The sequence below is a fragment of the Vipera ursinii genome, assembly GCF_947247035.1.
Source record: "Vipera ursinii genome assembly, chromosome: 5".
Lineage (NCBI taxonomy): Eukaryota > Metazoa > Chordata > Lepidosauria > Squamata > Viperidae > Vipera > Vipera ursinii.
This window is the reverse complement of record NC_139518.1, coordinates 60,557,803-60,583,647: the sequence shown is the minus strand read 5'-3', so window position 1 is coordinate 60,583,647 and position 25,845 is coordinate 60,557,803. Positions and strand designations below refer to the sequence as shown.

At 37.2% G+C, this 25,845-nt stretch overlaps 1 protein-coding gene across 1 annotated transcript in view; it reads left to right on the top strand.

Annotated features, from left to right (window-relative positions):
* Positions 1–25,845, top strand: part of CPXM2 (carboxypeptidase X, M14 family member 2) — a gene marked incomplete at its 3' end in the record, with an annotated part of 100,236 nt that overhangs the window by 51,088 nt on the left and 23,303 nt on the right. The window contains exons 5-8 of the mRNA XM_083364521.1: positions 3,926–4,010; positions 7,544–7,694; positions 9,691–9,779; positions 24,572–24,695. Of these exons, the coding sequence (XP_083220647.1) occupies positions 3,926–4,010; positions 7,544–7,694; positions 9,691–9,779; positions 24,572–24,695 (449 nt within the window). The remainder of the gene's footprint in view (positions 1–3,925; positions 4,011–7,543; positions 7,695–9,690; positions 9,780–24,571; positions 24,696–25,845) is intronic.

The window sequence follows — 25,845 nt, the reverse complement described above, 5'->3', positions numbered from 1 at the left end:
GAGGGGCAAGTGCTGTGCAGATAAAGAAAATTGCTTTAGCTCCTTGCCCTCCCTGGGCATCAGCTGACTCTGATAATGACTCTGCAGGGCCGGACCCAATTCGGCATCTTGTCCCACCCTCTCCAGCACAAATATTTAGTGACAACTAAAGGGCTGAATATAGTCTAGGCCAGGGGTAGGCAACCTTGGCTCTTTTATGACTCATGGACTTCAACTCCCAGAATTCCTGAGCCAGCATGGCTCAGTATGGAAACCTCTCCATTTCTCCTCAGCATGGCTGGCTCAGGAATTCTGGGAGTTGAAGTCCATGAGTCATGAAAGAGCCGAGGTTGCCTACCCCTGGTCTAGGCCCTAGGGACTGTAAAATACCCACGTTTTCAAAGCTATTTAGTAAGCATCTGGATATAGTGCTGGATTGCAGCACTATATTTCAATATTTTAACAATGCTAGAGTTTTTACTCCCCCTTCCCCCAGTACTTGGATACTTCTATATACCACTTTAATTATATATCTCAAGGAGATTCACAACCCAAGTGATAAAACAATAATTCAGTAATTCGAATCTAAATAGGCTACAGAAAAGGAAACTCCCAAAACATATTCCAGATCTAGAATTGATTACCTTTGAAGATCAGGACTTGACTGGACCATTTTTAGACCCCTGTAGAGTATATTATTGTACAAATATATGTAACTGAGCCGAGGGGAAACGTTTTGATGGGTGTACGTTATGTTTCCAACCTAAAGATACTGCATACCCAAATACACGCACCTATACACAACTCAGTAATTCTATAATTCTTACTCCTGTAAGCAAAATTACTTAAAGAAGAAAAAAATGGCAACACTTTCAAAAGTAAATATTATTTAAATCACAATACTTTATCAAACTATTTGAAATTACCCCATAAATCAATGATATACAATTTAAACATATTTTCCTTTTATATCTAGCTTTTCTAAGAAATTATTTAAGCTAGCATGTTATGACAGTGCTGCTTTTTTGCAGATTTGGACTGCATATTCAGCACTTAAAAATAACCTCAATAATGAATTCATTGCTTCTGTGCATATAATGTTTTTTTTCCTTCTGCATTTTTTCATATTCATAAATGGAAGAAATGTATCTAGTTTTACATCTGAGAGACTAGTTTCAAAGAAATGTGGGATTATTTCCATGTATGTTGTTTATTATTTAAATGGCAGGTTTTTTTCAGGACCTTTTTGAACTTAGTGAATGTTCTTTTTAAATATTGCTTAAATATAACACACTGAATTCACAAGTTCACAAAAAACCTTAGCACAACTCTGGAGGATAGGGGAGATACATCCTTTTTAGTGATACTCAACATTTTAAAACATACAAAAGGAATGGTATACATATAGTCCTCAACTTACAACAATTCATTTTGTGAGTGTTTCAAGTTACAAAGACACTGAAAGCAAAGTCAATGGGGAAACCAGATTCACTTAACAACCATGTTACTAATTTAAACAACTGCAACAATTCTCTTAGCAACCATGGCTAAAAAGGTTGTAAAATGGGGCAAAATTCACTTAACACATGTCTCAGTTAACACCATAAATTTGAGCTCAATTCTGGTCATAAGTCAAGAACTACCTGTAGTCATATTATCTATATATACACACAGGTGTACCTGCAAATTATGGTAGAAAAAAAACATGGTGCCCAATGGGTGAAACTGTATTACCTGGTCACGGCCAATGATTTTTTTTAACCATACCCTGCAGCTGACTTATGAATATCAAAATAAAAATCCAAGTAGTTTATTTATTTATGGAATTTATTTACCACCTCAATTTTCATGGACTTTAGGAGGTTGATTAATTTCCATGTTCTGCTTTTAATTAATGAAGCAATCTAATTTAGTTAATTAGGGAGATGGGAGGTTTAGAAATAGGAAATCTAAATAAGGGTGATATTTAAACTATTTGGGATGGCAGATTTGGTTTCAACTTGTCTTTTAGTATTTTTTTCCCCTCTCTTTCATAGTTAATTTTTGCTTTCCTTGGATTGTGGATTGGGTTCACCTGCTAATTGCCTCTCCTCTAATATTGCTGGCTGCACTATTATAGTCATTCCTATTTCTGCCACATGCATCGTACTTCCACTACTCTCAGCAGGCATGGCTGCAGATAAGGGAAATGTAAAATGGTACCAATATGGTGAAAGCAATAATATTGGCTTTAAATAGGATATTGGGATCATTTTTTTCCTTTTAAATGGGATTTTGCTTTACAGCAAAGAGTTGAGATGTGGAAGTTTTATACTGTACGTGTTAATTCATGTTCTTATTTTAGAGCTGTGCTGCAACTTTTTCCTGACAATTGGATTGAAGAAGATGTTACCTATTGATTTGCTTGTGGTTAGGATATGTGACAAGTTTAAAATTTGTGAATTAAGAGGAGGTGAAGAAATTGTTTACTTGTCTACTTGTTGTAATGAGGTTGGGAAGCTGCTTTCTTTAGGTGGGGAGTTATTTACTTTTAATAAAATAATTACCAAAAAAGATCTTTTTGTAAAGTTAGGTAGGACAATAATTTTTTAGTATTGTGAAAAGAAAGGGATGATTCTTCACTGATTTTCTTTGAAATTGCTAGCTTTATTAATTTATAGTGAAGATTTCAATCTTTTGTTTCTTGAAATAACAATTTAGTGCAGTCCTTTCTTTGGAAATTTTGCACACATAGGAGATAAATAAAAGGTTTAAGGGATATTGGCTATTAACATTAAAATATTGCATGACAATGATTAAATGTCCATGTGAAGACATTTATGTTCATAAAGCCTACAGTATATTCCAGTTTTAAATACAAATTGACAAATCTGCTTTTTCTTTCCAAAGCATAGCATATATTAATAATAACAATAATAGAATAATAATATGTACTATGGTTTTATTGTTGTATGATATGTTGCTTACAAAGAGGGACATACCAAATTATTATAATAGTACAAGGAAAATCACCTTCTATAAAAGGGAATCTTTTCTAGAATGAAAATTTGGAATGAGGAAATTGAATATTATGTACTTTTAAATCAGTAGCAAAGATTCTTAAAATCTTACATATATTGCTTATAATAAAATAATGTGAGTAGTTACAAAAAAGTCAACTCCACTCCAATAAATAGGAGATTGGCACATTGGAACATTCAACCAAAGAATACAAGTCTGTCCAGTTAGTATTCTATTTTTGTTCGATATTGAAATTAATGTAGTGTTATAAAAATCACTAAGATTTAAGGAGGTGACTGAGCTTCTGAATTTCAGTGAAAAAATAAGATTGATCTTTATAACAGTGTTGTGTTTATGACATGTTTGAGCCCTCCCTCAAACTCAGCCTGGTCATGTCCCCCATCTACCTTGGTACTCAACTGCTTTGAAGCTAATCAAATTTGGTACTTAACACATTTTGATGTGAAAATTTTGTTCGGGTAGTCATTGTTTGTTTGGTACTTGAAGCACAAGCTAGAACTTGTCAGTGTCGGCTGCCTTGCGACTCTAACCCTACATTGTTCCTATGAGAAAAAATTGTTTGGTATTCATTGTTTTTGGCACTCATCATGCCTCCTGTAATCAATTAATGATAAGTACCAAGGTACCACTGTACTTATTAGAGTCTGGGCATTATGTATTCCATTTATGTTGTATGTTTTAATTTTGTAGTTCTATTTTTTTTTTCTTTTCAAAGAACTAGCAGATGATATGTAAATGCTGCCAACAGATATATAAATAGAAGCATCCTTAAGGAAGCAAGCAATTAAATTACTATAATTGTCCCATCAAACTGAAAATAACATGCTGCAAAATAAGGTGGGCTTTGATATTCTTTAGAAAGCAGATACAATGCATTAATAATAATAATAATAATTTAAGAAAACCATCCTCTGTTTCTTTCTAGGAGTGACTGGGTAACATCTTTCAGAGTTATGGTGAGCAATGACAGTCATGAATGGATCACTGTCAAAAATGGTTCTGAAGATATGGTTAGTGTCCCAAGAAGTATCTTAACTGCTTATGACCATTCAGCAGTCATATAAGGACCCAGATTGTTGGGGGCAATTAAGCTGACTTTGTAATAATGCCGCTTGGGGTGTGTGTGTCAAAGCCCTAATAAGCAGGCATATACATAGAATGAAGGCTACTGCTAAGCTTGTAAGCCGCCCTGAGTCTTCGGAGAAGGGCGGGATATAAATGGAATTAAAATAAATAAAAAATAAATAAATAAATATCCCTATCAGCAAGATGGCTTAATTTCACCATTCACCTCACCAAATTTTAGAGAACCATCAGAAGCTAGCCAGATGAAATGATCAGAAAGCCTGTAAATAACCAGATCTTAGTGAAATTAAGAATAGTGGATGCTGAATTTTGAACTTCACTATTGAAGACCATTACATACACCTTCCACATAGATCAGGTCAAGTAGTTAAAGCAGTTTACAAAATCTTTCTAATCAATCTCAAAAATACAAGCCTATTTGTTAGGGGGGAAAAATCTCAAGTGAAGTTTAGGCTACTCAAAGATTCATTAAATCTCTTGCCTGCCATTTTTGTTTTTCAACAGACACCCAGTTCAGGTAATAAAGTCTTATGAACAAGAGCACTGAGCTCTACAAGAGAGATATGCATGTTTCCAGTTTCCCTATAAGTTTTATTATGGCTAATGCAATACTCCAGACTTTTCAAAGTCTGTTACAGTTTGCAATATTTGTAAATGGTGAATTTATATTCTGACTGTGGTGCATTATTATTTTTTTAGACACCCCTAGATTAGGAACGTCTCCATTAACAGTATATTCAAGACAGAAAAGATTCTTGAAAATGGAGAAATGGGATAAATGTTTGGGCTTCCATCATTCCATACTGTATTGCTTATGATGAGTTCACTGCACTGTTTGAATTAAGAATAATCATGGCCATTCTATACATTCAATTACAATTTTTTTACCCCAAAAAGGCAACTCATACATTGTTCACTGTAACAGAAGAAACATTTGTGCCACAAATTATCAAAGAGTAGAGTATGAATGCATGCCTATTATAATAATAAGCACAGTAATAGAACTAATATAACATCTAAGAGAAAATGCAATTATTTAATTTAAGTAGAAGAACCAGTAGTATGTAGAGTCAATTACCTGCAATTGATCTGGATATATATTTTTTCTTCTGCTGACTTTTTTATGTTAATTTTCCCATAGATGAAGTGCAAATAGCAGTCTTGGAAGAGATCTAAAGCACGTTTTACAACCTATAGTTTCAAAGTTCCTACAGCCTCCTCCAAAGCTGCCTAATGTGACAGAATTAAGAAAGCTGTGGAGTATTTTAAATTTATAACTTTAGATATAATTTGTTTTTTGTTTTTGTTCTACTCTGACACTATCTATCCTAGTTTGACCTACTTTTTTGGATCAGAAGTCTGTACCTTTCCCAACTAATACATTTTATTAAAACTCATAAGCTTTTGTGAGCTTTTCCTTACCAGATAGCTCAAGTGGGTTCAGCAACATTTTCCCTTCCCTATCCTATGTAATTTAATATTTATTTAATGCTCACAGTTTATATATATATATATATATATATATATATATATATATATATATATATATATATATGTACACACACATGTATACATATACATATATACATATATACATACATACATATATATATATATATATATATATATATATATATATATATATATATATATATATATATATATATGTATGTTTTCGTAGATTCTCGCGGGTGTCTGTATGTGTAGATCTAGAGTTTCGGGTTTCTTCCCGCGTTCCTTTCATCTTCAGAAAGTTGTGGCGACGTTTCGACGAAATCCCATCCGGCATCATCAGGCCGGAGTGTTCCTCCTGCTGCTTCCAGGAGCAATGCATTGCTCCTGGAAGCAGCAGGAGGAACACTCCGGCCTGATGATGACGGATGGGATTTCGTCGAAACGTCGCCACAACTTTCTGAAGATGAAAGGAACGCGGGAAGAAACCCGAAACTCTAGATCTATCTATCTATCTATCTATCTATCTATCTATCTATCTATCTATCTATCTATCTATCTAATTACAAGCATAATATCTTTTCTCCCAAACTGTAAAAATATTCTTGCACAAAGCACAAGATATTTAATCTATGTTTTATGTTCCTGAAGTAGATTTATATCAATAAAAGCATCCTCTGAAATATCTAAACAATTCTGTGCGTTGTTTTCTTGGACAGCTTTCATTACCTTCTGAAAGTCTGCGGTCTAAGACCCAAACAAGGGTTAATGCCAGGGGTCTTCAAAATTCTCCCTTTTATGACTTGTGGACCTCAACACCCAGAATTCCTCAGCCAGCGTGCCTGGCTGAGGAATTCTGGGAGTTGAAGTCCATAAGTCATAAAAGGGACAAGTTTGAAGACCCCTGGTTTATGCCATCACCATCCCTCTGTTTGTGATCTCTCCTGGTTCTCATTTCACTGATACTGTGTCATCAGTGAAAAGCCAAAATATAGAATACAGGTAGTTCTCTACTTACAACTATTCACTTAGTGACCATTCAAAGTTACAACGGCATTGAAAAAATTGACTTATGACCATTTTTTCAGACTTATGACCATTGCAGCATCCCTGTGGTCATGTGATTTACATTCAGACGCTTGACAACTGACTCACATTTATGACGGTTGCGGTGTCCCAGGGTCACGTGACCATCCTTTGCCACATTCTGACAAGCAAAGATAATGGGGAAGCCAGATTCATTTAACAACCAGGCTACTAATTTAACAACCGCAGTGATTCACTTAATGACTGTTAAGTGTTGCCCCACAGAAAAGTGGGGCGAAACTGACTTAACAAATTTCTCACTTAGCGACGTAAATTTTGAGCTCATTTGCAGCTGTAAGTGGGAGGACTACCTGTACTTTCAAACTGAATTGGATGGACAATGTTTTTCCCCCCAATACTGCTTGGTTAAAAAAATGTTTTCCATTTGTTTCACTGCTATATTCTCATATTCCATATTTATTCAGCTGGTGGCATTCCCTTTGTCTAAGGCAGGGGTCCACAACCTTGATAACTTTAAGACTTGTGGACTTCAGCTCCCGGAATTCCTCAGTCAGGTATGGAGCTGAAGTCCACAAGTCTTCAAGCTGTCAAGGTTGCAGACCCCTGGTCTAAGGAGGTAGAGCCCTAAGTATCCCTTTTCAAGGCTATATGCAGCACTCACTCTACCCCAAGGTAGATTCTTCACAAAAAGGCACAGACTCAGGTGATGTTTTATTGGAGGCATAAGTTACCTTGAAAGTTAATGTGAAGACAAGGAAGATGAGGGAAGGAAGTTTCTCTCAAACACAGTAATCCATTTTAATTTTGCCTCAAAAGAGGCTCCATTTAAACTGAAGAAAATGGGCCTAGGAATAATATTTTCTTTGGTTGGTCCATGCGATACCTAATTCTCCTTCTAACCTTTCTCAGCTTTCAGTTTCTGTTATTAACAATGCCCCTTCTCTGTGTTTTCAAATAGCTTTTTGAAGGCAACAGTGAAAAGGAAATCCCGGTCCTTAATGAGTTGCCGGAGCCCCTTGTGGCACGTTACCTGCGGATAAACCCTCAATCCTGGTATGAGGAAGGAAATGTGTGCATGAGACTTGAGATCCTAGGCTGCCCTCTCCCAGGTAAAGCCATGCTTAGCACCAGACTTGGCATAAAGCATACTATATTTATTCCACAGAGCATAACAACAACAACAACAACAACAACAACAACAACAATAGAGTTGGAAGGGACCTTGGAGGTCTTCTAGTCCAAACCCTGCTGAATCTTTTTGAACCAGATGGGATATTAAGGATGTTCTGAACTTCTTCGATATGCTGTCCAAAAATGATACAGTACAGGTTGTCCTCGACTTACAACTCTTCATTTAGTGACTGTTCAAGTTTGAAAGGGCATTGAAAAAAGTGACCTTTAACTGTTTTTAGCATGACCATTGCAGCATCCCCATGGTCATGTGATTAAACTTCAGATGCTTGGCAATGGACTCATATTTATGACAGTTACGATGTCTGACAAGCAAAGTGAATGGGGAAGCCAGATTCACTTAACAACTGTATTACTAACTTAACAAGTATAGTGATGCAACTAACAGTTGTGGCAAGAAAGGTTGAAAATGGGGTGATACTCGCTTAAGAAATGTCTCACTTAGCAACATAAATTTTGGGCTCCATTGTGGACGTAAGTCAAGGATTACCTACATAATAGGGCAAACCAGGAATTTTTCTCCTTTCCATTTTGTCCAGCTAGCCAAGATATTCCATTTATCTTTTATTGTACCATTTGACTTTGCGGAATTGGACACAGCTCCAAACAAAGCACTGGTTAGCAGCCATCCATCATTCTGAATTTCTGAAAAATCTGATCTACTTAGAGTGCTAAGTCATTAAAAAAATAGAAGGTAGAATTATTTCCATAAATTATAAGGGGGATTTTTTTCCATTATAGCTTTATATTAGAGTTAATAATACATGAAGAAACTAGAAAAGGTACACACATAGTAGCTGTTCATATTCTTTCTTGGTTTTTTTATTCTACAAATAGATACATAATAAGACATAATTTGCAGTAGCCTGGAAAAGATATTGATTGATTGGTTGGTTGGTTTAAATTTATATGCCACCCATCTCACTGTTGAAGCAACTCTGGATAATTTCCCCCCCACTATTTATTCCAGAAAAATATCCACAGAGATTTTTGCCCTTATTGTAAGGATCTATATCTGGATTTGATTGGTTTTCAGTATTTTCTTGACTTATTTTTCTTGATGTTGGAAAGAATATTAATGGCATAACCTAAGAAGTATGTGATTAGACTCATAGACTTCAATTTTTGGCCCCAGTCCATCTGTACTGAAAATTGCTATTGTAATTGGATGCAGTGACTTTCTGAAATAACTTTATATGTAAGCATTAAATAAGGTGTCCAATTAGACTTCTCATTTTGAAATGGTCCTCTATGGATTTAACAATATGTATATCAGTTTCTATGTTATCTATGTTATCTCTAGTTTATACTGGCATTGCAAAGATATAAAAATATTGAGTGAGAATAAAAAAAAAACCAGAGTGGACCAGTTATATAAAGTTGTATCCCTATACTACTGTCAATTATGTAAAAGATCTAACTGATGATTAAATATTGACATATCCCTAGAAGAAGCTAAGTCTATTTTTGTACTTCACAGATCACTGAAAATTTTGTTCATTTTATACATGACATATAAACATCATTGTACTGGATAAATTTATCTAGTATTAGCTTCTGATATATATTCCTAAGCTAAATGTTAAGGTTAATCAAATATATAGATAAGCACATATAAATAACATGATGTGGATTATAACAAAGATTCTGGTGGTTTCAATGTAGATATGAATCTTATATCTGAAGAGTAAGGTTCTTCATTCTAAAGCAAAAATAAATTGAAATATGGAAGAGGCTGTTGAATTGTCACCTGCAGTCTGTGTAGGGATTTTCAATCACCATTTTGACTATTCTAATCAGTTCACTATTACAACAAGATCTATGTTATTATCATTCAACAACTGTTTTCTGAATGATCATGGTAAAAATATTACTCTTTCTTTCTGAAAAATATTTATCTTTTTTTAATTACAGACCCAAACAATTATTATCACAGAAGAAATGAAATGACTACAACAGACAACCTAGATTTCAAGCATCATAATTACAAAGAAATGAGGCAGGTAGGATTCAAAGGATAATGTGTATAAAGTTCCTTAAACAGGAAGCAAAGTGGCATTACTAAGAATAGGTACCCTGAAGAAATGTGAGGCAAAAAAACAACAACAATGCAGAGAGTCTAAATCATACTAATGGGCTATTCGGTGATATAGCCTTAGGTTATAACCATTAAACTTTGTTTTAAAATAATTGGATGCGCTTATGATCAGTTGATTTAAAGCCTGCTTTAAAAAACAGTCAAAAATTTAGTTGCCTGTAATCACCTGGGAACATAATTTAGTTAAGTATTTCTCAAAATAATTCTCCCACCTACTTTATTGCATTTTTTTTTTAATTTTGAAAGGGACCTTGTTTTTTCTAGCTCTTTCTCAATAAGGACCTTTTAAAAATATTCATATGGGAGAATGACACATACTGTGTTGCCCTTAAGGTATTTCAGGGTTACTATGACATCAGGTTCTGGTTATGCTTACACTGAGTAAAAATTAAGAAAAGCCTTCTTCATGCAGCAGTTGTTCATATAACAGAATTACAGAGTTGGAAGAGAACTTAGAGGTCTTCCAGTCCAACCCCCTACTCTGGCAGGAAACCCTATACCATTTTAGACAAATTGTTGGCTGGACACTTTACAAAAATAGTTAGGAATGAAAGAAGTACAAGTCTGATTGAAAAGAAGATAGGCTCTGGCTAGTAGGAAAATGACAGGGGAAAAAAATCTATATTCAAGTTCTGAATTTATAGATGAAATAAAAATTTGGAAATATTAGTAAGAATTTTGTACCAATGGGCTACACACAACCATCCTTGTTCAAGAAATATTTCTATACTAGCATGGTTCCAGCTTATGTGAAAGTCTTGTATGTATGTATGTATGTATGTATGTATGTATGTATGTATAGGGTTTTCACTATAGATCATCTTATGGAGCCAATGGGAACTGGATCTTCAGCAGAACAAGTTGATATGTGGATGGACTGATCGCCACTTCTTGTATTCTGAGACCTGAGAGCTCAACAGAAATCTTATGTGGAATCAATGATTCTGCTGCCTGCTCTAAGAAACTTGTTTGATTTTATTATGCTTTTTGTTTAATTTTAAATGAAGCAAAATATTAGAAAGAAAGTACATTCTGTATCATGGTCTCCAAGCATCTCTTCATTTGGGAAAATAAGCAGCATGTTAGCTTCAGGGTAAATAACAGAATAACACAATAACAGAGGTGGAAGGGACCTTGGAAGTTTTCTAGTCAACCATCTGCTCAGGCAGGAGACCCTATACCATTTCAGACAAATGATTGTCCAATCTCTTCTTTAAAACTTCCAGTGTTGGAGCATCACAACTTCTGGGGGCAAGTTGTTCCACTGATTAATTGTTCTAACTATAAGAAATTTCTTCTTACTTCTAGGCTGCTTTTTTACTTGCTTAGTTTCTATCGATTGCTTCTTGTCCTGCCTTTAGGTGCTTTGGAGAATAGTGCTTTGACTGCCTTTTCTTCGTGGTAACCCCTGAAATATTGGAATGCTAGTATCATGTCACCTCTAATCCTTCTTTTCATTAAAGTAGACATACCCAATTCCAGCAACTGTTCTTTATGTTTTAGCCTCCAGTCCCCTGTTCATCTTTGTTGCTCTTCTCTGCACTCTTTCTAGACTCTCAACATCTTTTTTGCATCACGGCGACCAAAACTGGATGCAGTATTCCAAGTGTGGCCTTACCAAGGCTTTGTAAAGTGCTATTAACACTTCATAGGTTTCCTTCCCTGGAATAATTCTGAGAAAGCTCTTGTGATTGTGCAACACTGATTACGGGTAGTCCTCAAGTGACAACAGCAACTGGGACTGGAATTTCCATTGTTAAGTGAGGGTATACAAGGCATGCCAGTCAGAAGGGAATTTCAAAAACTGGTCATAACCACCATTGAGTGCCATTGTTACTTCAACCGTTGCTGAATGAATAGTTGTAAGTTGAATAGTCGTAAGTCGGTAGTCAAATGAAAGGTCTTAGAGGCTCAGCCAGAGTCAAAGCCACCACAAAATGTCCTGTGTACTTCTGTGCTGTGGTACATGTTACCTGTGGCAGGGTAGATGGTCTGAACTTAAAGTCATATGGATCTATTCAAAATCATTCTGGCTTCTGTTGTCTTTCTTGTAGGTGCTCAGTACCCAGACCGTCTCCAAAATGCTGGAGAAATCTGAATATTAATTACAGTGAAAACCTAATCAGATGTATTGCATTAAAGTGTGAATTAAATGTACTAATTCACCAGCCTTCTGTAACTCAAAAAGTATCAAAATAAATTTATAAACGTATATTTTAAGGTAAAATAAGTTTTGGAACTAGTTAAAATATATAGTAAAATATCACATACCCCTTTTATAGATTTGTATGTGTCTCTGTGCGGGTCTGTGTCTGTGCAGATATATTTTAGCAAACCGAGAGCCAGTTTGGTCTAGTGGTTAAGATAAAGGTAAAGGTAAAGGTAAAGGTTCCCCCGCACATGCGTGCTACTCGTTTCCGACTCTAGGGGCCGGTGCTCATCTCCGTTTCAAAGCCGAAGAGCCAGCGCTTGTCCGAAGACATCTCCGTGGTCATGAGGCTGGCATGACTAGACGCCAAAGGCGCACGGAACGCTGTTACCTTCCCACCGTAGTGGTCCCTATTTTTCTACTTGCATTTTTACGTGCTTTCAAACTGCTAGGTTGGCAGAAGGTGGTTAAGATACCAGCTTGTAAAAGAGACTGAGTTTCAGTTCTGCCTTAGGCATGAACACTATGTGGGTGACTTTGGATTAGCCCGCAATGTCAGGCTTAGGCGACATGCTGCTTGACCAATTCTTGTCTGAACTAATGGATCAACACTTGATTTATTCAAAGAAAGAAAGAAAGAAAGAAAGAAAGAAAGAAAGAAAGAAAGAAAGAAAGAAAGAAAGAAAGAAAGAAAGAAAAGAGCAGACTATATCTAGATTAAATTGTTAGCAATTTAATGTAGATATAGCTTGGAAAAGAGCACATAATAGATTCTTTAGATTTCCTCTCTCCTATAATCAGCGTATTTACCAGAGTGATTTTATCTATAAGTTAGATACTGTACCTTGATGTGGTTCTGATGATTCTGGATTCTCTCCAGTTGTGTCTAGCAAAGAGAGAGGTTTTAATTTCCTTCATTCTTTTACAGCATATGGGATTTAAAAACAGAAAAAACAAAGAACTAAATACTGTCTCCAATCAGCACAACCAATGGTGGGAAAAAGGGGGGAAAATCAATCAAACAGCTAAATCTAAGACAAGACAGAGGCTGGGATTCCTCTGATTTCAACGTTTTGGCAATTTGGGGAGACTGTTACTTCTTGATCTCCAACCTTGGGAGGAAATCTAAATTGGATTTCTTTCTCTAAGCCCAAAGGACATAAAGTCTAAATGTCTAGGATTTTCCCCCAGAAAAATATAAATATTGCTGTCTAAATGAATGAGTGATATATAATATGCTTGATATATAATGTGCAGCAAAGCAGGGTCTGCAGCAAATACAAGTATTGGATGGGGTTCTGTGAGAGGCTAAAAAGGAACGGAGGGAGGAAAGGGGGGAGCAAGTTCATTTGAATGTAGCCCTGGGCGACCATAGCAATTTTTCTAAGGTACAGTGGAAAATGTTGGATTTGTCAGCTAAGGAGGGCATTTGTATTTGTGATAACTCATCGGGGGGTTCTAAGAAACAAGAAATAACAATTTCCACAGCCTAAACAAGTTTAAAAACCCCTAAAGAAGGGGACTTTTGAAAGGAACTTGCTTTATGGTTGATCTGATTCTACTAGATACAGTAAATGAATAGTAGACTTCATACAGAGTGTACAGGTGGCATTAGAGGCCACAGAATGCAATTCCATACAAAGATTCAGAGAGATGTAAAAGCCCTTTCCAATTTATGTTTAGATATAATTAATATTCTTAGATTGAGTAATATCACTCTTAATTAATATCACCAGCAATGTAGGTGTAGAATGTGCTAAAGATTTTTTCCCTATCTTATTCTTCAAATACGTTTAGAAATGAAGTATATGAGACATTTTAGTGTATCAAATCTTCGCTGTATTTATCCTGGATGAGTCATCCTTCTTCCTTTTTACTGAACAATTGTGTACTGAGTCACACACTGTTCAGAAGAGATTTCATGGCCTATATTTCCAGCAGACAGATTAGATGAGTAGGAACTCAATTGGAATAATCAGTGTCAAGAACAATAACTTTAAAAGTGTTTTAATTCTTAAGGTTGGTCAGGTAGAATATATATATATATATATAACTATTTAGATCACCTTGCTAGGCCCCAAACATGGGACAAATCTTATTTCCTGTTTCGGCCTAACCGAAGGCCATCCACAGGCAGTAGTCACAACAGTGACAGCTCATATTTGTGTATATAAGGAGTGCAGGTAGCCCCTATTCCCCCAGTACAGTCACTTCCACCAAATAAAGAGCTGTTATGTTGTACTCATCGTCTCGGTGTCCTTCCTGCTCTCCAGAACCCACTACACAACAGTGGTGACGAAGGTGGGATCCTGCTTTGCCTTAAAGAGCTGAATTCACAAGGGGATGGCTTCGTGTGCTGGAGGAAATAGGTATCTTCCCCCCCTTCTACGGCCGGCTAGTCACCACGCTAGCGGCCACACATACTCAGAACCAACCGTCTGAGTTGGCGGAGCAGGATCTGAGAACAAGAGGAAGAAGATGCCGAAGGTCGGCCAGCCCAGAGAATTCGACATCCACCATCCCGAACAGTGGCCATCACACCTGGGGCAAGTCGAGAACTATCTCCAGGCGAACCAAATCGCCGAGGACAGCCTAAAAGTGGCGACCTTGCTTTGCATAAGCGGGCCTGCCACATTCGACTTGGCCGAAAGCCTATTCGTACCGATGCCAATCGAAACTGTCTCATACAGGGAGATCCGTATCTGTGCCGATTATAAATGCACCCTCAATAAGGCCCTAAACCAGCATGCTTACCCGGTCCCAACGGTCAGCCACCTTCTCGCTTTCCTCCAAGGTGGTGCCATCTTTGCTAAACTAGACCTCGTGCAGGTGTATCAGCAGCTGCCAGTTACCATGGAGACAGCAGCAGCACAAACAATTGTAACCCATAAGGGAGCCTTCAGAGTTAACCGCCTACAGTTTGGAGTAAGTGTAGCGCCAGGAATTTTTCAGGAGGTAATGGAGCGAACACTTAAGGGCATCCAAGGTGTATGCCCTTATTTTGATGATGTCCTCATTGCTGGAGAAACAGAGGAAGTGTTAGCAGACAGACTTAAGGCAGTTTTAAAGAGGCTTCGCTCTGCAGGTCTCAAACTAAAAAGAGACAAATGCAGCATAGGGGTTACAACCACAGAATTTTTGGGGTTCAGGATTGATGCCAGTGGGATTCATCCCACAGAATCCAAAGTGAAGGCAATTAAGATGGCCCCCACTCCCAAGAACAAGGCGGAACTGCAAGCCTTTCTGGGATTATTAAACTTTTACCAGTCCTTCCTACCCCACAAAGCAGCCATAGCTGAACCCCTGCATTGACTCCTAGATAAAAAAGCTGCATGGAAATGGACCAAGGTCCATGACAAAAGCTTCAAGGACCTAAAGGCTCTACTGTCCAACAAGTCCACAGTCACCCATTTCATTGAAACCAAGCCTATCTGCATTGCTTGTGATGCTTCACCCAGATTGTTGGGGGCAATTAAGCTGACTTTGTAATAATGCCGCTTGGGGTGTGTGTGAAAGCCCTAATAAGCAGGCATATACATAGAATGAAGGCTACTGCTAAGCTTGTAAGCCGCCCTGAGTCTTCGGAGAAGGGCGGGATATAAATGGAATTAAAATAAAAATAAATAAAATATGGAGTAGGAGCAGTGCTAAGCCATCTGGAGGGAAATGGTACACAGGTTCCCATAGCTTACTACTATAGAACCTTGTCAGGGGCAGAAAGGAACTATGCACAGATAGACAAGGAAGCCCTGGCAATAGTGGCTGGGGTCAAAAAATTCCACGACTATCTGTATGGTAGAGAGTTCACAGTGTTTACGGACCATAAGCCTCTATTAGGCTTATTCACCACTGACAAACAAACCCCACAAATACTCTCCCCTAGGATGCTCAGATGGTCCATATTCCTATCGGCTTACAATTTTAAACTAATTCATAAGCCAGGGAAAGAAATGGGCCATGCAGATGGGTTAAGTAGGCTATCCCTAGCAAACATAGAACCAGATCCGGTGCCAGCTGCAAAGATACTGGCAATCCAAGAGCTACTGGAGTGCCCACTCCATGCAAAGGACGTTGCAGCAGAGAAAGCCTCAGACAAAATCCTGAGCAGAGTTCAGTCTTGGGTATTCACAGGGTGGCAGGATAAAAGTCCAGGCCCAGAATTCCAAGCATATTTTGTAAGGAGGCATGAATTGTCCGCACATAAAGGATGCCTGTTGTGGAGTAGTAGGGTTATTATACCATCAACACTAAGAGATAGAGTCCTGCAGTCTCTACATGAAGGGCACCCTGGCATAGTTCACATGAAGGCTCTAGCAAGGAGCTATCTTTGGTGGCCAGGGTTAGATAAGGCAGTGGAAGAGCAAGTACAGGGATGCTACACTTGCCAAAGGTCCAGACCTGAGATGCCCCAAGCGCCTGTCCACAAATGGGAGGCAACACATACACCCTGGTCCAGGGTCCATATAGACTACGCTGGTCCATTTCAGGGACAGCTTTTCCTAATAGTGGTAGACAGCCACTCAAAATGGCTGGAGGTAGTGCCAGTCCCAAATATGACCACGGCCAGAACAATCCAAGTGCTCAGGAGACTTTTTGCCACACATGGTCTGCCTGACGTTGTGGTATCAGATAATGGGGCTCAATTTACTGCTGCTGAATTTCAGGCCTTCATGAGAGCAAACTTGTTTAGACACCCACATCCACGCCCTTCCACCCATCGACTAATGGACAAGCAGAAAGGATGGTGAGAACAACCAAGGACGCATTCAGGCGCATTATCGTCGGTGATTGGCACCACAGGTTGGCGGAATTTCTATTATCACAACACACCACACCATGCACAGCCACGGGGAAGAGTCCTGTGGAGCTCTGTTGTGGCAGATGCCTCATCACCAAATTTGACAGGCTTCACCCTGACAGAGTGGCTTCTGAGGCCGTGCAACCCAAAACTCCAAGAGAATTACACCCGGGTGACTTGGTTTGGGCCAGGAACTATGGTCCGGGTCACTTGTGGATTTCGGGGGTGGTGGTTGACAAAACTGGACCCTTATCTTATGTAGTAGGGGTGGAGGGGGGTCGTCAGGTCAGACGGCACATAGACCAAGTAAGGAAAAGAGTTCCAGAATGGTCACCAAGCGACCACGGGGTGAATTACCCCTCATTGAGTTTTCAGGCTGGCACACAAGCTAGCTCACATCCCCCCTACCAGCACCCCCAACAAACAACTGTGTCCGAGCTGCATCGGGAGAACCCCGATCAACCAGGATAGCGACCCTCCCAGGACCATGGGGCTAACCCTGCCACAGGGTCTGACTATGGGGTGGGTCTACCTGGAACGGTCAGCCAGAGCTTACCTGCTGACTCTCCAGTTCAGGAGAACTTGAACTTCCAGGATACGCTGAGTAAGGTGCCAGCCCACAAGGGGGAAGAAACCCTAAGATGTTCATCTCGGTCCCATAGGCCACCCGCGTACCTCAATGACTATGTGCGCAAATAAGGGAAGCCGGATGGCTAGGTCCATTGGGAAGATTGGTTGTCATGAACGTAATAGTTGTTGATGTGTATTGTTTCATCCTTAAGGGGAAAGGGGTGTTATGTATTAGGCTTTTAAGAACAAATAAAGCACTTGCATAAGAGTCACTACCAAGAGGCGTTGAACTGTAACTGTTTTGGCGGGAGGCAGCTTTGGCGGGAAGCAGAGGTTCAATCCGATTGGTTGGTTGTGTACCTGGCCAGGTACTGGCCAGGTATATAAGGAGTGCAGGTAGCCCCTATTCCCCCAGTACAGTCACTTCCACCAAATAAAGAGCTGTTATGTTGTACTAATCATCTCGGTGTCCTTCCTGCTCTCCAGAACCCACTACACAACACTTTCATTTTCAAGAAACATGGTTTAAGAAAGCTGCTGTGCAAAAGGCATGATTTAGCCTAGTGCTCTATGGAAAGAAAGAAAGAAAGAAAGAAAGAAAGAAAGAAAGAAAGAAAGAAAGAAAGAAAGAAAGAAAGAAAGAAAGAAAGAAAGAAAGAAAGAAAGAAAGAAAGAAAGAAAGAAAGAAAGAAAGAAAGAAAGAAAGGGTGAAGAAAGGCCAGCACGATGCAGGTGGGAAGATCTGGTATCCTAGTAGAGCTAATGCATTGCAAAGATGATTCCCACCATTATTAGAGGAAACGTGAAGAGACTACTTGCTATGAAAGATTTTATTTTTAATATCACTTTAATAGGCATTTTTATGTCATGTCTCAGCAGGCATTTCAAAAGCAGTCAGGAATGTCATTGAAGGTAATGAAAGTCAATGGATTTTATTAAAAAATCAGTCAGCTGCATGGATGACCCTTAGTCAATCAAATCACTAATTGCTTCCACAGTTTGTGGGAAAAGGCTTCCAGCCCCTGAAACATTGACAGCACACAAATATGTATACACTCTTGCAGATTATTAAACCTGGATACTTGTAAATGCTGGCTGGTAATAAAGATACATCTGTCTCAATCCTAGCATTCTTCCACGGACAAGACAAATGTATAACCAAGTTTTCTTGCAAGCCCAACATGGAGTTCCCTAAAATCTAGGAATAATTGGTGTACATCTGTGTCATCTCTCTCCCTCTCTCTCTCTCTCTGCTCTCTCTCCCCCCTTTTTTTCTCTCACACACATATCTGTTCCTGTTTCTCTCTCTGTCTCTGTCTCTCTCTTTCTCTCTTTCTCTCTCTCTCTCTTTCTCTCTCTCTCTCTCCTTACTATTTGTAATTGAATGTTTAATCTAGAGACACAGGATTGTGCTTGTTGGCCCTATTCATACTATTTTATCCCTTGTTGACTGGTCCATGCTGTCTGAATATGATGGTAAGTTCAGAAGAAAGGATTTAGGTTACATATAACTGTTAATCATGTGGCCTATGGATCACTCTCTCCAGATGGTTGTTTAATTTCAATATGTGAGGGATACATAGAAGGGAACGGGATGCCAGTTCAGAGGTTCAAATAGTAGTAGTGGTCTTTATTATGATTACTGACCAGAATTCTGATAGTTAACAAAATAAGTTAAGTAAACAATGTCTTTTTCAAAGGAAATAAAAAGATAATATTTTAACTAGGTCACTGAGGGTATTAGGGCATGTCTAGTTTTACAACAGGATAAAAAAAATAGCCATTGCCAAGGAAATAAAATAGTACTAATTTGATAAAAGTAACAATATAAAGCAAATCTGATTTGACTGGCTACTTTGCCAAATAAGGAGTTACAAAGCATGCCTTTATGTCCCTATAGAAAACACAATTTAACAGGACATGAGCTATGGATTCAGTGGGTATTTTCCCGCCAGGCACAATCTTAGCTCATAAGTGTTTTTTTAAATATATATTTGCCTTCAAGAACACCTAGTGAAAACTCCTCAGAACAGTAATTTGTCTTACATATCTAGCTGGTATAAAAAGATCGGGGTTGGCTTCTCAGGACCACATTATTGGGTAGGGCAGATAGATCTAATTGGGTTTCCCAAACTCTAGAATGTTCTAGAGTTTGGGAAATGTTTAATTGTCATAGTGGCTTCAGCTTCTCAGGAAAAAATACAACTTTAACCAGTGGTCCCATTTCTACATTTGCCAGTTCTACCTTTTTCCTGTAGAACTACAGTGATGAAGCACCTACAACTTCTGAAAGCAAACTGTTCCACCGGTTAATTGTCTGCACTGTTAGGAAGTTTCTCCTTAATTCCATGTTACTTCTCTCCTTCATTAGTTTCCATCCATTTTTTCTTGTCTTGCCTTCTGGTGCTTTGGAAATAAGTTGACCTTCTCTTCTTTATGTTAGCCCTTCAAATACTAGAATACTGCTATCATATCACCCCTAGTCCTTTTCTCTAGACTGGCCATATCCAATTCCTGCAACCATTTGTTGCAAAATTAAATTGCACTCTCCAGAACAAACTTTTACTAAATTATATGTTCCCAATTAAGCAAATGTTTCCTGCAAACCTTAATCAGGTAGAGCTTTAATATTGCTGGGATATGTTGTGCCCCTCTGATAAATGGGAGGACTTCATTGCTGATGATTATTTTTATCCATTTGGAATTACTTACGTACATCGTTCTGGTGTCCACTGCATTTCGTAGAGCCATGGAAAACCCACACTCAAAACATTTAAAAAATTTAACTTGCATTATCATCTGACCATTTAGCAGCCCGACCTGGACTCAAGGTTGCTTTGCAAAATTTTAGTCCAACTAATTGGTGAAAGAATGTAGACCTAGTCTTGAGAATAGAGAAGAAATAACCCATTAAGGAAGGTATGTCAGTAATGATTTCTCTGTCTTGCGAGAGAGGAAAGGGTGAGAAAGAAAATAACATTTGCATTATTTAAAATTCTCATGGACTTTCAAGTGTAATGTCAGTCCTTCATAGTAGACAAGGCCAAGAAACAGGTGCAGCCAGGATTCCAAAAGTGCTCTTTATGGTTGCATGATAGAATAAAGGATGATTAACTTATCTGCCACTTTAACTGACCACATCAATTGCCATAAGACACATACAACTGTTAGTAGTGAATGTCAGTATGTAATCTCTGTTGACTGTGTAATCTTGTTTGGCAACTATGTAATTTTTGTTGACATCCACTAATAGGGGGCTGATACACTTGCAGTTAAAATTCTGAAAGGAGACAAACATGTTATCTGCTTTTCATTTTCTTCCAGTGATATGTTTGATCTTTTCTGCCTGTGCTTTTACCACTGCACACTCAGAATGAATTTCTCTCTCTCTTATTTTGCATCAATATACTCTCTTCCTTGAACAAACAAATTTGTATTTTGTTCTAGTTCCACTTCATCTTCTCCACTTAGAGTTTGGCAGAGCATTTCAGTTAGTGAAAAGCTTTATTTGGAGAATACTTAGCCATCTAGATGTTACTACCTTATAAAGTTCTGGAGGTATTATTCAATGCATGGTAATTTTGGAGAACATGAGATTTAAGTTTGTATCTTCCTCTTCATTCTGGAATGTTTGATCCTTTTTTCCCCCTGGGCATTAAGGCTGATTTGTGAATCTCCTTTTGAATCTTGCTTCCTTATTTGTGCATTGCTCTTAAGAGGCTTGACATTAATTGTGAAAACTGAAGGGATAGTCTTTTTAGATACAAGTGAAAGGTTCATCTGTTCTTCATCTGTTAAATTTTAAAATATCACCCTCTCTTCCTTGGTTTCTTCATAGGGGTCCCACAATCTGGGCTGTTCTTTTTCTGGACAAAATTTAATCTATTCTGTAGCATCACCTTTTGACTCTATAGTATTTTGCTAAGAGACTGAGCCAGTGGTGGGATTCAAATACCTGAACAACCGGTTCTCTGCATGGATGCAGGCCTGGGCCTAGAATGAACTTCTGGAAGTGACATCCATGCACTTTCAGTGGGCCATTCTAGGTCTGGGAGTCCTCCTCCAGGCATCCCAGGCCTAGAACGGCCCACAGGAAGCTCAACAAAATTTAGCCACTGGTTCTGTTGAACCGGTGCAAACCAGCTGAATCCCACCATTGGATTAAGCCCTTCTTCTCTCTCCCCTTTAGAAAATTCAGTTCTTTATGATTCTGTAATCTCTTAAGTCGAGGTAGTGTTGGGACAATTAGATGGACCTTAGCGTTTACTGGCTAGATGCCCTTCCTGACACCATACAGAGTTCATAGCAGATATACTCCAGCAGTATATATACCAAAATTTAGGGGGGGGGGAAATCCTTATTTTTTTAAAAAATGTAAAAAATATCTGTTTGCAGATTTAAATATTTACAGGTAAGACACCCATGGTAGTATCATACAAAATATTTCAAATCATAGATTACAAGTATTTATTTATTAACCATATTTACAATATATATAATATATATAACTGCTCATCTCATGAGAAGTGATTCTGGACAAGGTACAATGGTCAGAAGAAAAATCTATATAAGTCTCTGAACAGACCACAGGATCTCCTATTATTGAAATAACTCTGCTAAAAAAGAGGTTCCCATTACATAAAATATGTAATTCCTGAGCTGTACAGTGAACTTGGATGTAGAGATAATAAAGCTTAAATAGTACTACACATAACAAAAATTATATCCTCTGTCATAGCATCTGTCTCTGGAATAGCATTAGAAATCCATGTAGCTCAGGAGTAGGGACATTATTGAGTCCCTGGTAAGCATTTGGAATTTGTATCCAGATGTGTATCCTCTTCCTATTTTATTTTGTCTTGTTTTATTATTTTATTTCATTATCTGTCTCTAGTATCTGGTGTGTGTGTGTGTGTGTGTATAAACTAGCAAAACCATGGCTCAGGGAATGTTAATTCAACCTAGAGATGTTTCATATTCACAAGGGTGCAGGTCATCTCTTCACCGCCAATTCACTTGTCAATAATAATTTATGAAACTTGTCTGCCTCTCAATGCTCCGAATGAAATAAAGAAATTATAATAAAACCAATAAAAGATAAAAAATAAAGATAAAAAAGCAATGCCCAGTTATCGCTCACCCAGAGAAAGAAAGTAAAAAGGCTAAAAGCTGTTTTTCTCTTTTTGATTAATAATTCAATTGAGCGTAGCCAATGATTGGCAATTGGGCAGTGCTATCAAAATCTGATATTATTTGATTTCAGTGACCGTTCTTTATTAGTCTGCCTTCACTTAGTATAACATTAAATGTTACAATTTCTTATTGAGATTTCCATGATTGTTACTCATTCAATTTTTTTAGAACTTTGAATTATAAGATCTATTAGTGTCAGTGTCAATTCTCCAGGAAGCAGCACAGCTTATGAATCATGTTCCTACTACACGTTTAAATAAATCATCATATCAAAAATGGAAGCAAGATGTTGAAGGATGTTTGAGTTATGTTTTTTACTCCTAAAGGATCATTTCCAAAATACAGTGGCATCTCAGTTCTCAGCTGCTTTGAAATTCATCGAACTGGGTGCTCAATGCATTTTGATGAGAAAATGTCCTGATACTTGTTGTTCGTTTGGTACTCAATGTGCAAGCTAGAACTTGTCAGTGCTGGTTGCCTCATGACTTGCTACACTTTCCAGTTGAAATAAAGGGTGATGCATTAATTGTGCACATTCCCTTGCAGTCTTATCTTTGCTTCTGTCGTCATTTTGTGTATTTTTGCACTTTTTTCTCTTCAGTAAAGTGAAGTTTTTATTTTATTTAATCTAAGATTTATTAATTTTTAGTTTATTTCTCACGTATAGTAATGATATAACGTCCTATATTTTTACATATTGCCTTAAAATGTGCATTGTCTTTAGTTTGATAATGCATTGAATTTATTTGTATTATTCCTTATGGGGAAAAAAATTGTTTGGCACTCGTCGTTTTTGGTACTCATCGTGCCTCTCAGAATCAATTAATCAGTACTGCGGTAGCACTATATTCATTTCAAATTTGTCAGTAGCAAATACTACTCGGGATAACAGGCAATACAGATGAAACTGATAAATAGATGGAATGAATTTGGCTAAAGGCCAAAGTCAATCATTGAAAGCTAATTCATTATAAGTTGAGTTGTAGCACTAGATTCTCCTTAAAAATTGTAGCTGGCTTAGATTTTCCAACTTCCTTCTGCAGCCTTTAGTTCAGGGGTCTTCAAACTTGGCCCTTTTATGACTTCTGGACTTCAATTCCCAGAATTCCTCAGCCAGAAAAGCTGGCTGAGGAATTCTGGGAGTTGAAGTCCACAAATCATAAAAGGGCCAAGTTTGAAGACTCCTGCTTTAGTTCAAAGATTAAGTATAACTGAATTAAGGTTCCGTCTAATTAAAGGTTCTTTAAAGAACTTATCAGGAGTTTTCTTCCAGAATGTTAATAGAATAAATAACTATTATTATGAATTCAATTGTTAATAATAATATTATAAATTTATAATATTTGTCTATGAATGAATCAACCTAGAAATTCACCTTATAATTATTCCAGTTGTTAATAGGTATGACTACATAGTAAGAGACTACTCATTTTTTTGTAAACACAAAATAGAGTGTTTCATGCACCTTCATGTACCTATTGCATCTTGCAGAAATAGAAAAAGAAAAAAGTCAATCTTTTCTATTCTAGAAGTCATTTTAAAAATTCATAATCATTTATGAGTTAAGAATAATAAGGAATCCTTTGTTTATTTACCTCTTTTATTATTATTATTTTTACATCTCTTAGGCTTAAATCTCAAACAGATCAACTGTTTTGAAAATTTGTTTCAAGGGTGAATAAATTAATTCTCCAAATTAACTCAGCTTTTCAAACCAGGTCAGCAATTTTGAGTGAATCACTAAATGCAATGAAATGCCTCAAATCGATTTGGAAAATGGAATTAGCTTGTTTTCCCAACTTGAATTCAGTAATTAAATCAAATCAGGTCAACAGTCCAAACTGAACTGACAGTTTGATTTGGATCAGAATTGATGTGCACTTTTGACAGAGAACAAAAAGCAAAGGTGAGGTAAAAGTTTGAATCCATTTCCTAGCCAGTTATTACATAAATATCTTATTTTGTTTGTTTTGTTTTGTTTTTACAGTTGATGAAGGTGGTAAATGAGATGTGTCCAAATATCACAAGAATTTACAATATTGGAAAAAGTCATCAAGGGCTAAAGCTGTATGCTGTTGAGATATCTGACAATCCTGGAGAACACGAAATTGGTTAGGATTACATTCTAACAAAAAATAACAATCTGAAGGCTTTGTGGTGATGGTTTTGGAACGTTTAAAATTTTAATATTGCCCATTTTATAGCGTCTAGTTAGCAGTAGAGACATGTACCTATAAGATTGCAGTATTGCAAAATATGTGGGAGGAATTTTAATTATATTTTCCTAATTTTAGAAAATCAATATAAATAGAAACCATCCAGAGATAGGGCTCAGATTTCCCAATATTAATCATATATTTTTCATTACAATAAAATCTTTAATAGTCAGAAATATGTACTTATAGTTCTTGTGGTTGATAGTTATTACCCAAATCCAACCTGGTGCCTTATATTTTGTAGATCTCACAGTTCCTAGAATATAAATCTGATGAATCAATCAATCAATCAATCAGTAAATTAATCTCCAGCCAGAATGTTTAAAATGAACATTAACAGAGTATATAATACTTTTTAAAACTAAAAAGAAAACCTCTTTAGGCCTGTATTAAGAGCAACTATTATTGCTTTATTAGATGATTTCTAAATGGTTTTTCCAGCTTAAAGAAAATCCTAAATCAGCTGAATCATATGACTGATATCTAAAAATATGATCATGTTAGTTCTTCAGATTGAGCTGAATGAAATCTTTTGAGTTAATTCAGACCTCTTTGGACAGATTCTCTAATCAAGAGGTGAAATAGGAAATCCTTGTAAAATGGCTGGAATTAAGTCTTTCTGACCAATTTGCTCTCTTTCCCCAAGTCCCCAAATAATGTTTTGATTTTATTTCTTCAAGAAGGAGAGGAGAGACAGAGAGTGAAGAGGAATGGAATTGAGCTGACTTAATTGAGTTGAATGACTAACAAATGTATCTTCTAAATGCAGGAAATAGTTCATAAGTCATGTTCCAGATACAGTGCTTTGAGTTACTTGGCTACAGTTATTATTGAGATGCTTTATGAAACCTCATAAACACCTATACCTTAAATATGAATACATATATGATGATAATGATGATGATGATAATAATAATAATAATAATAATAATAATAATAATAATAATAATGATGATGATGATGATGATGATGATGACGACGTTGGAAGGGACCTTGGAGGCCATCTAGTCCAACCCCCTGCTCAGCAGGAAACCCTATACCATTT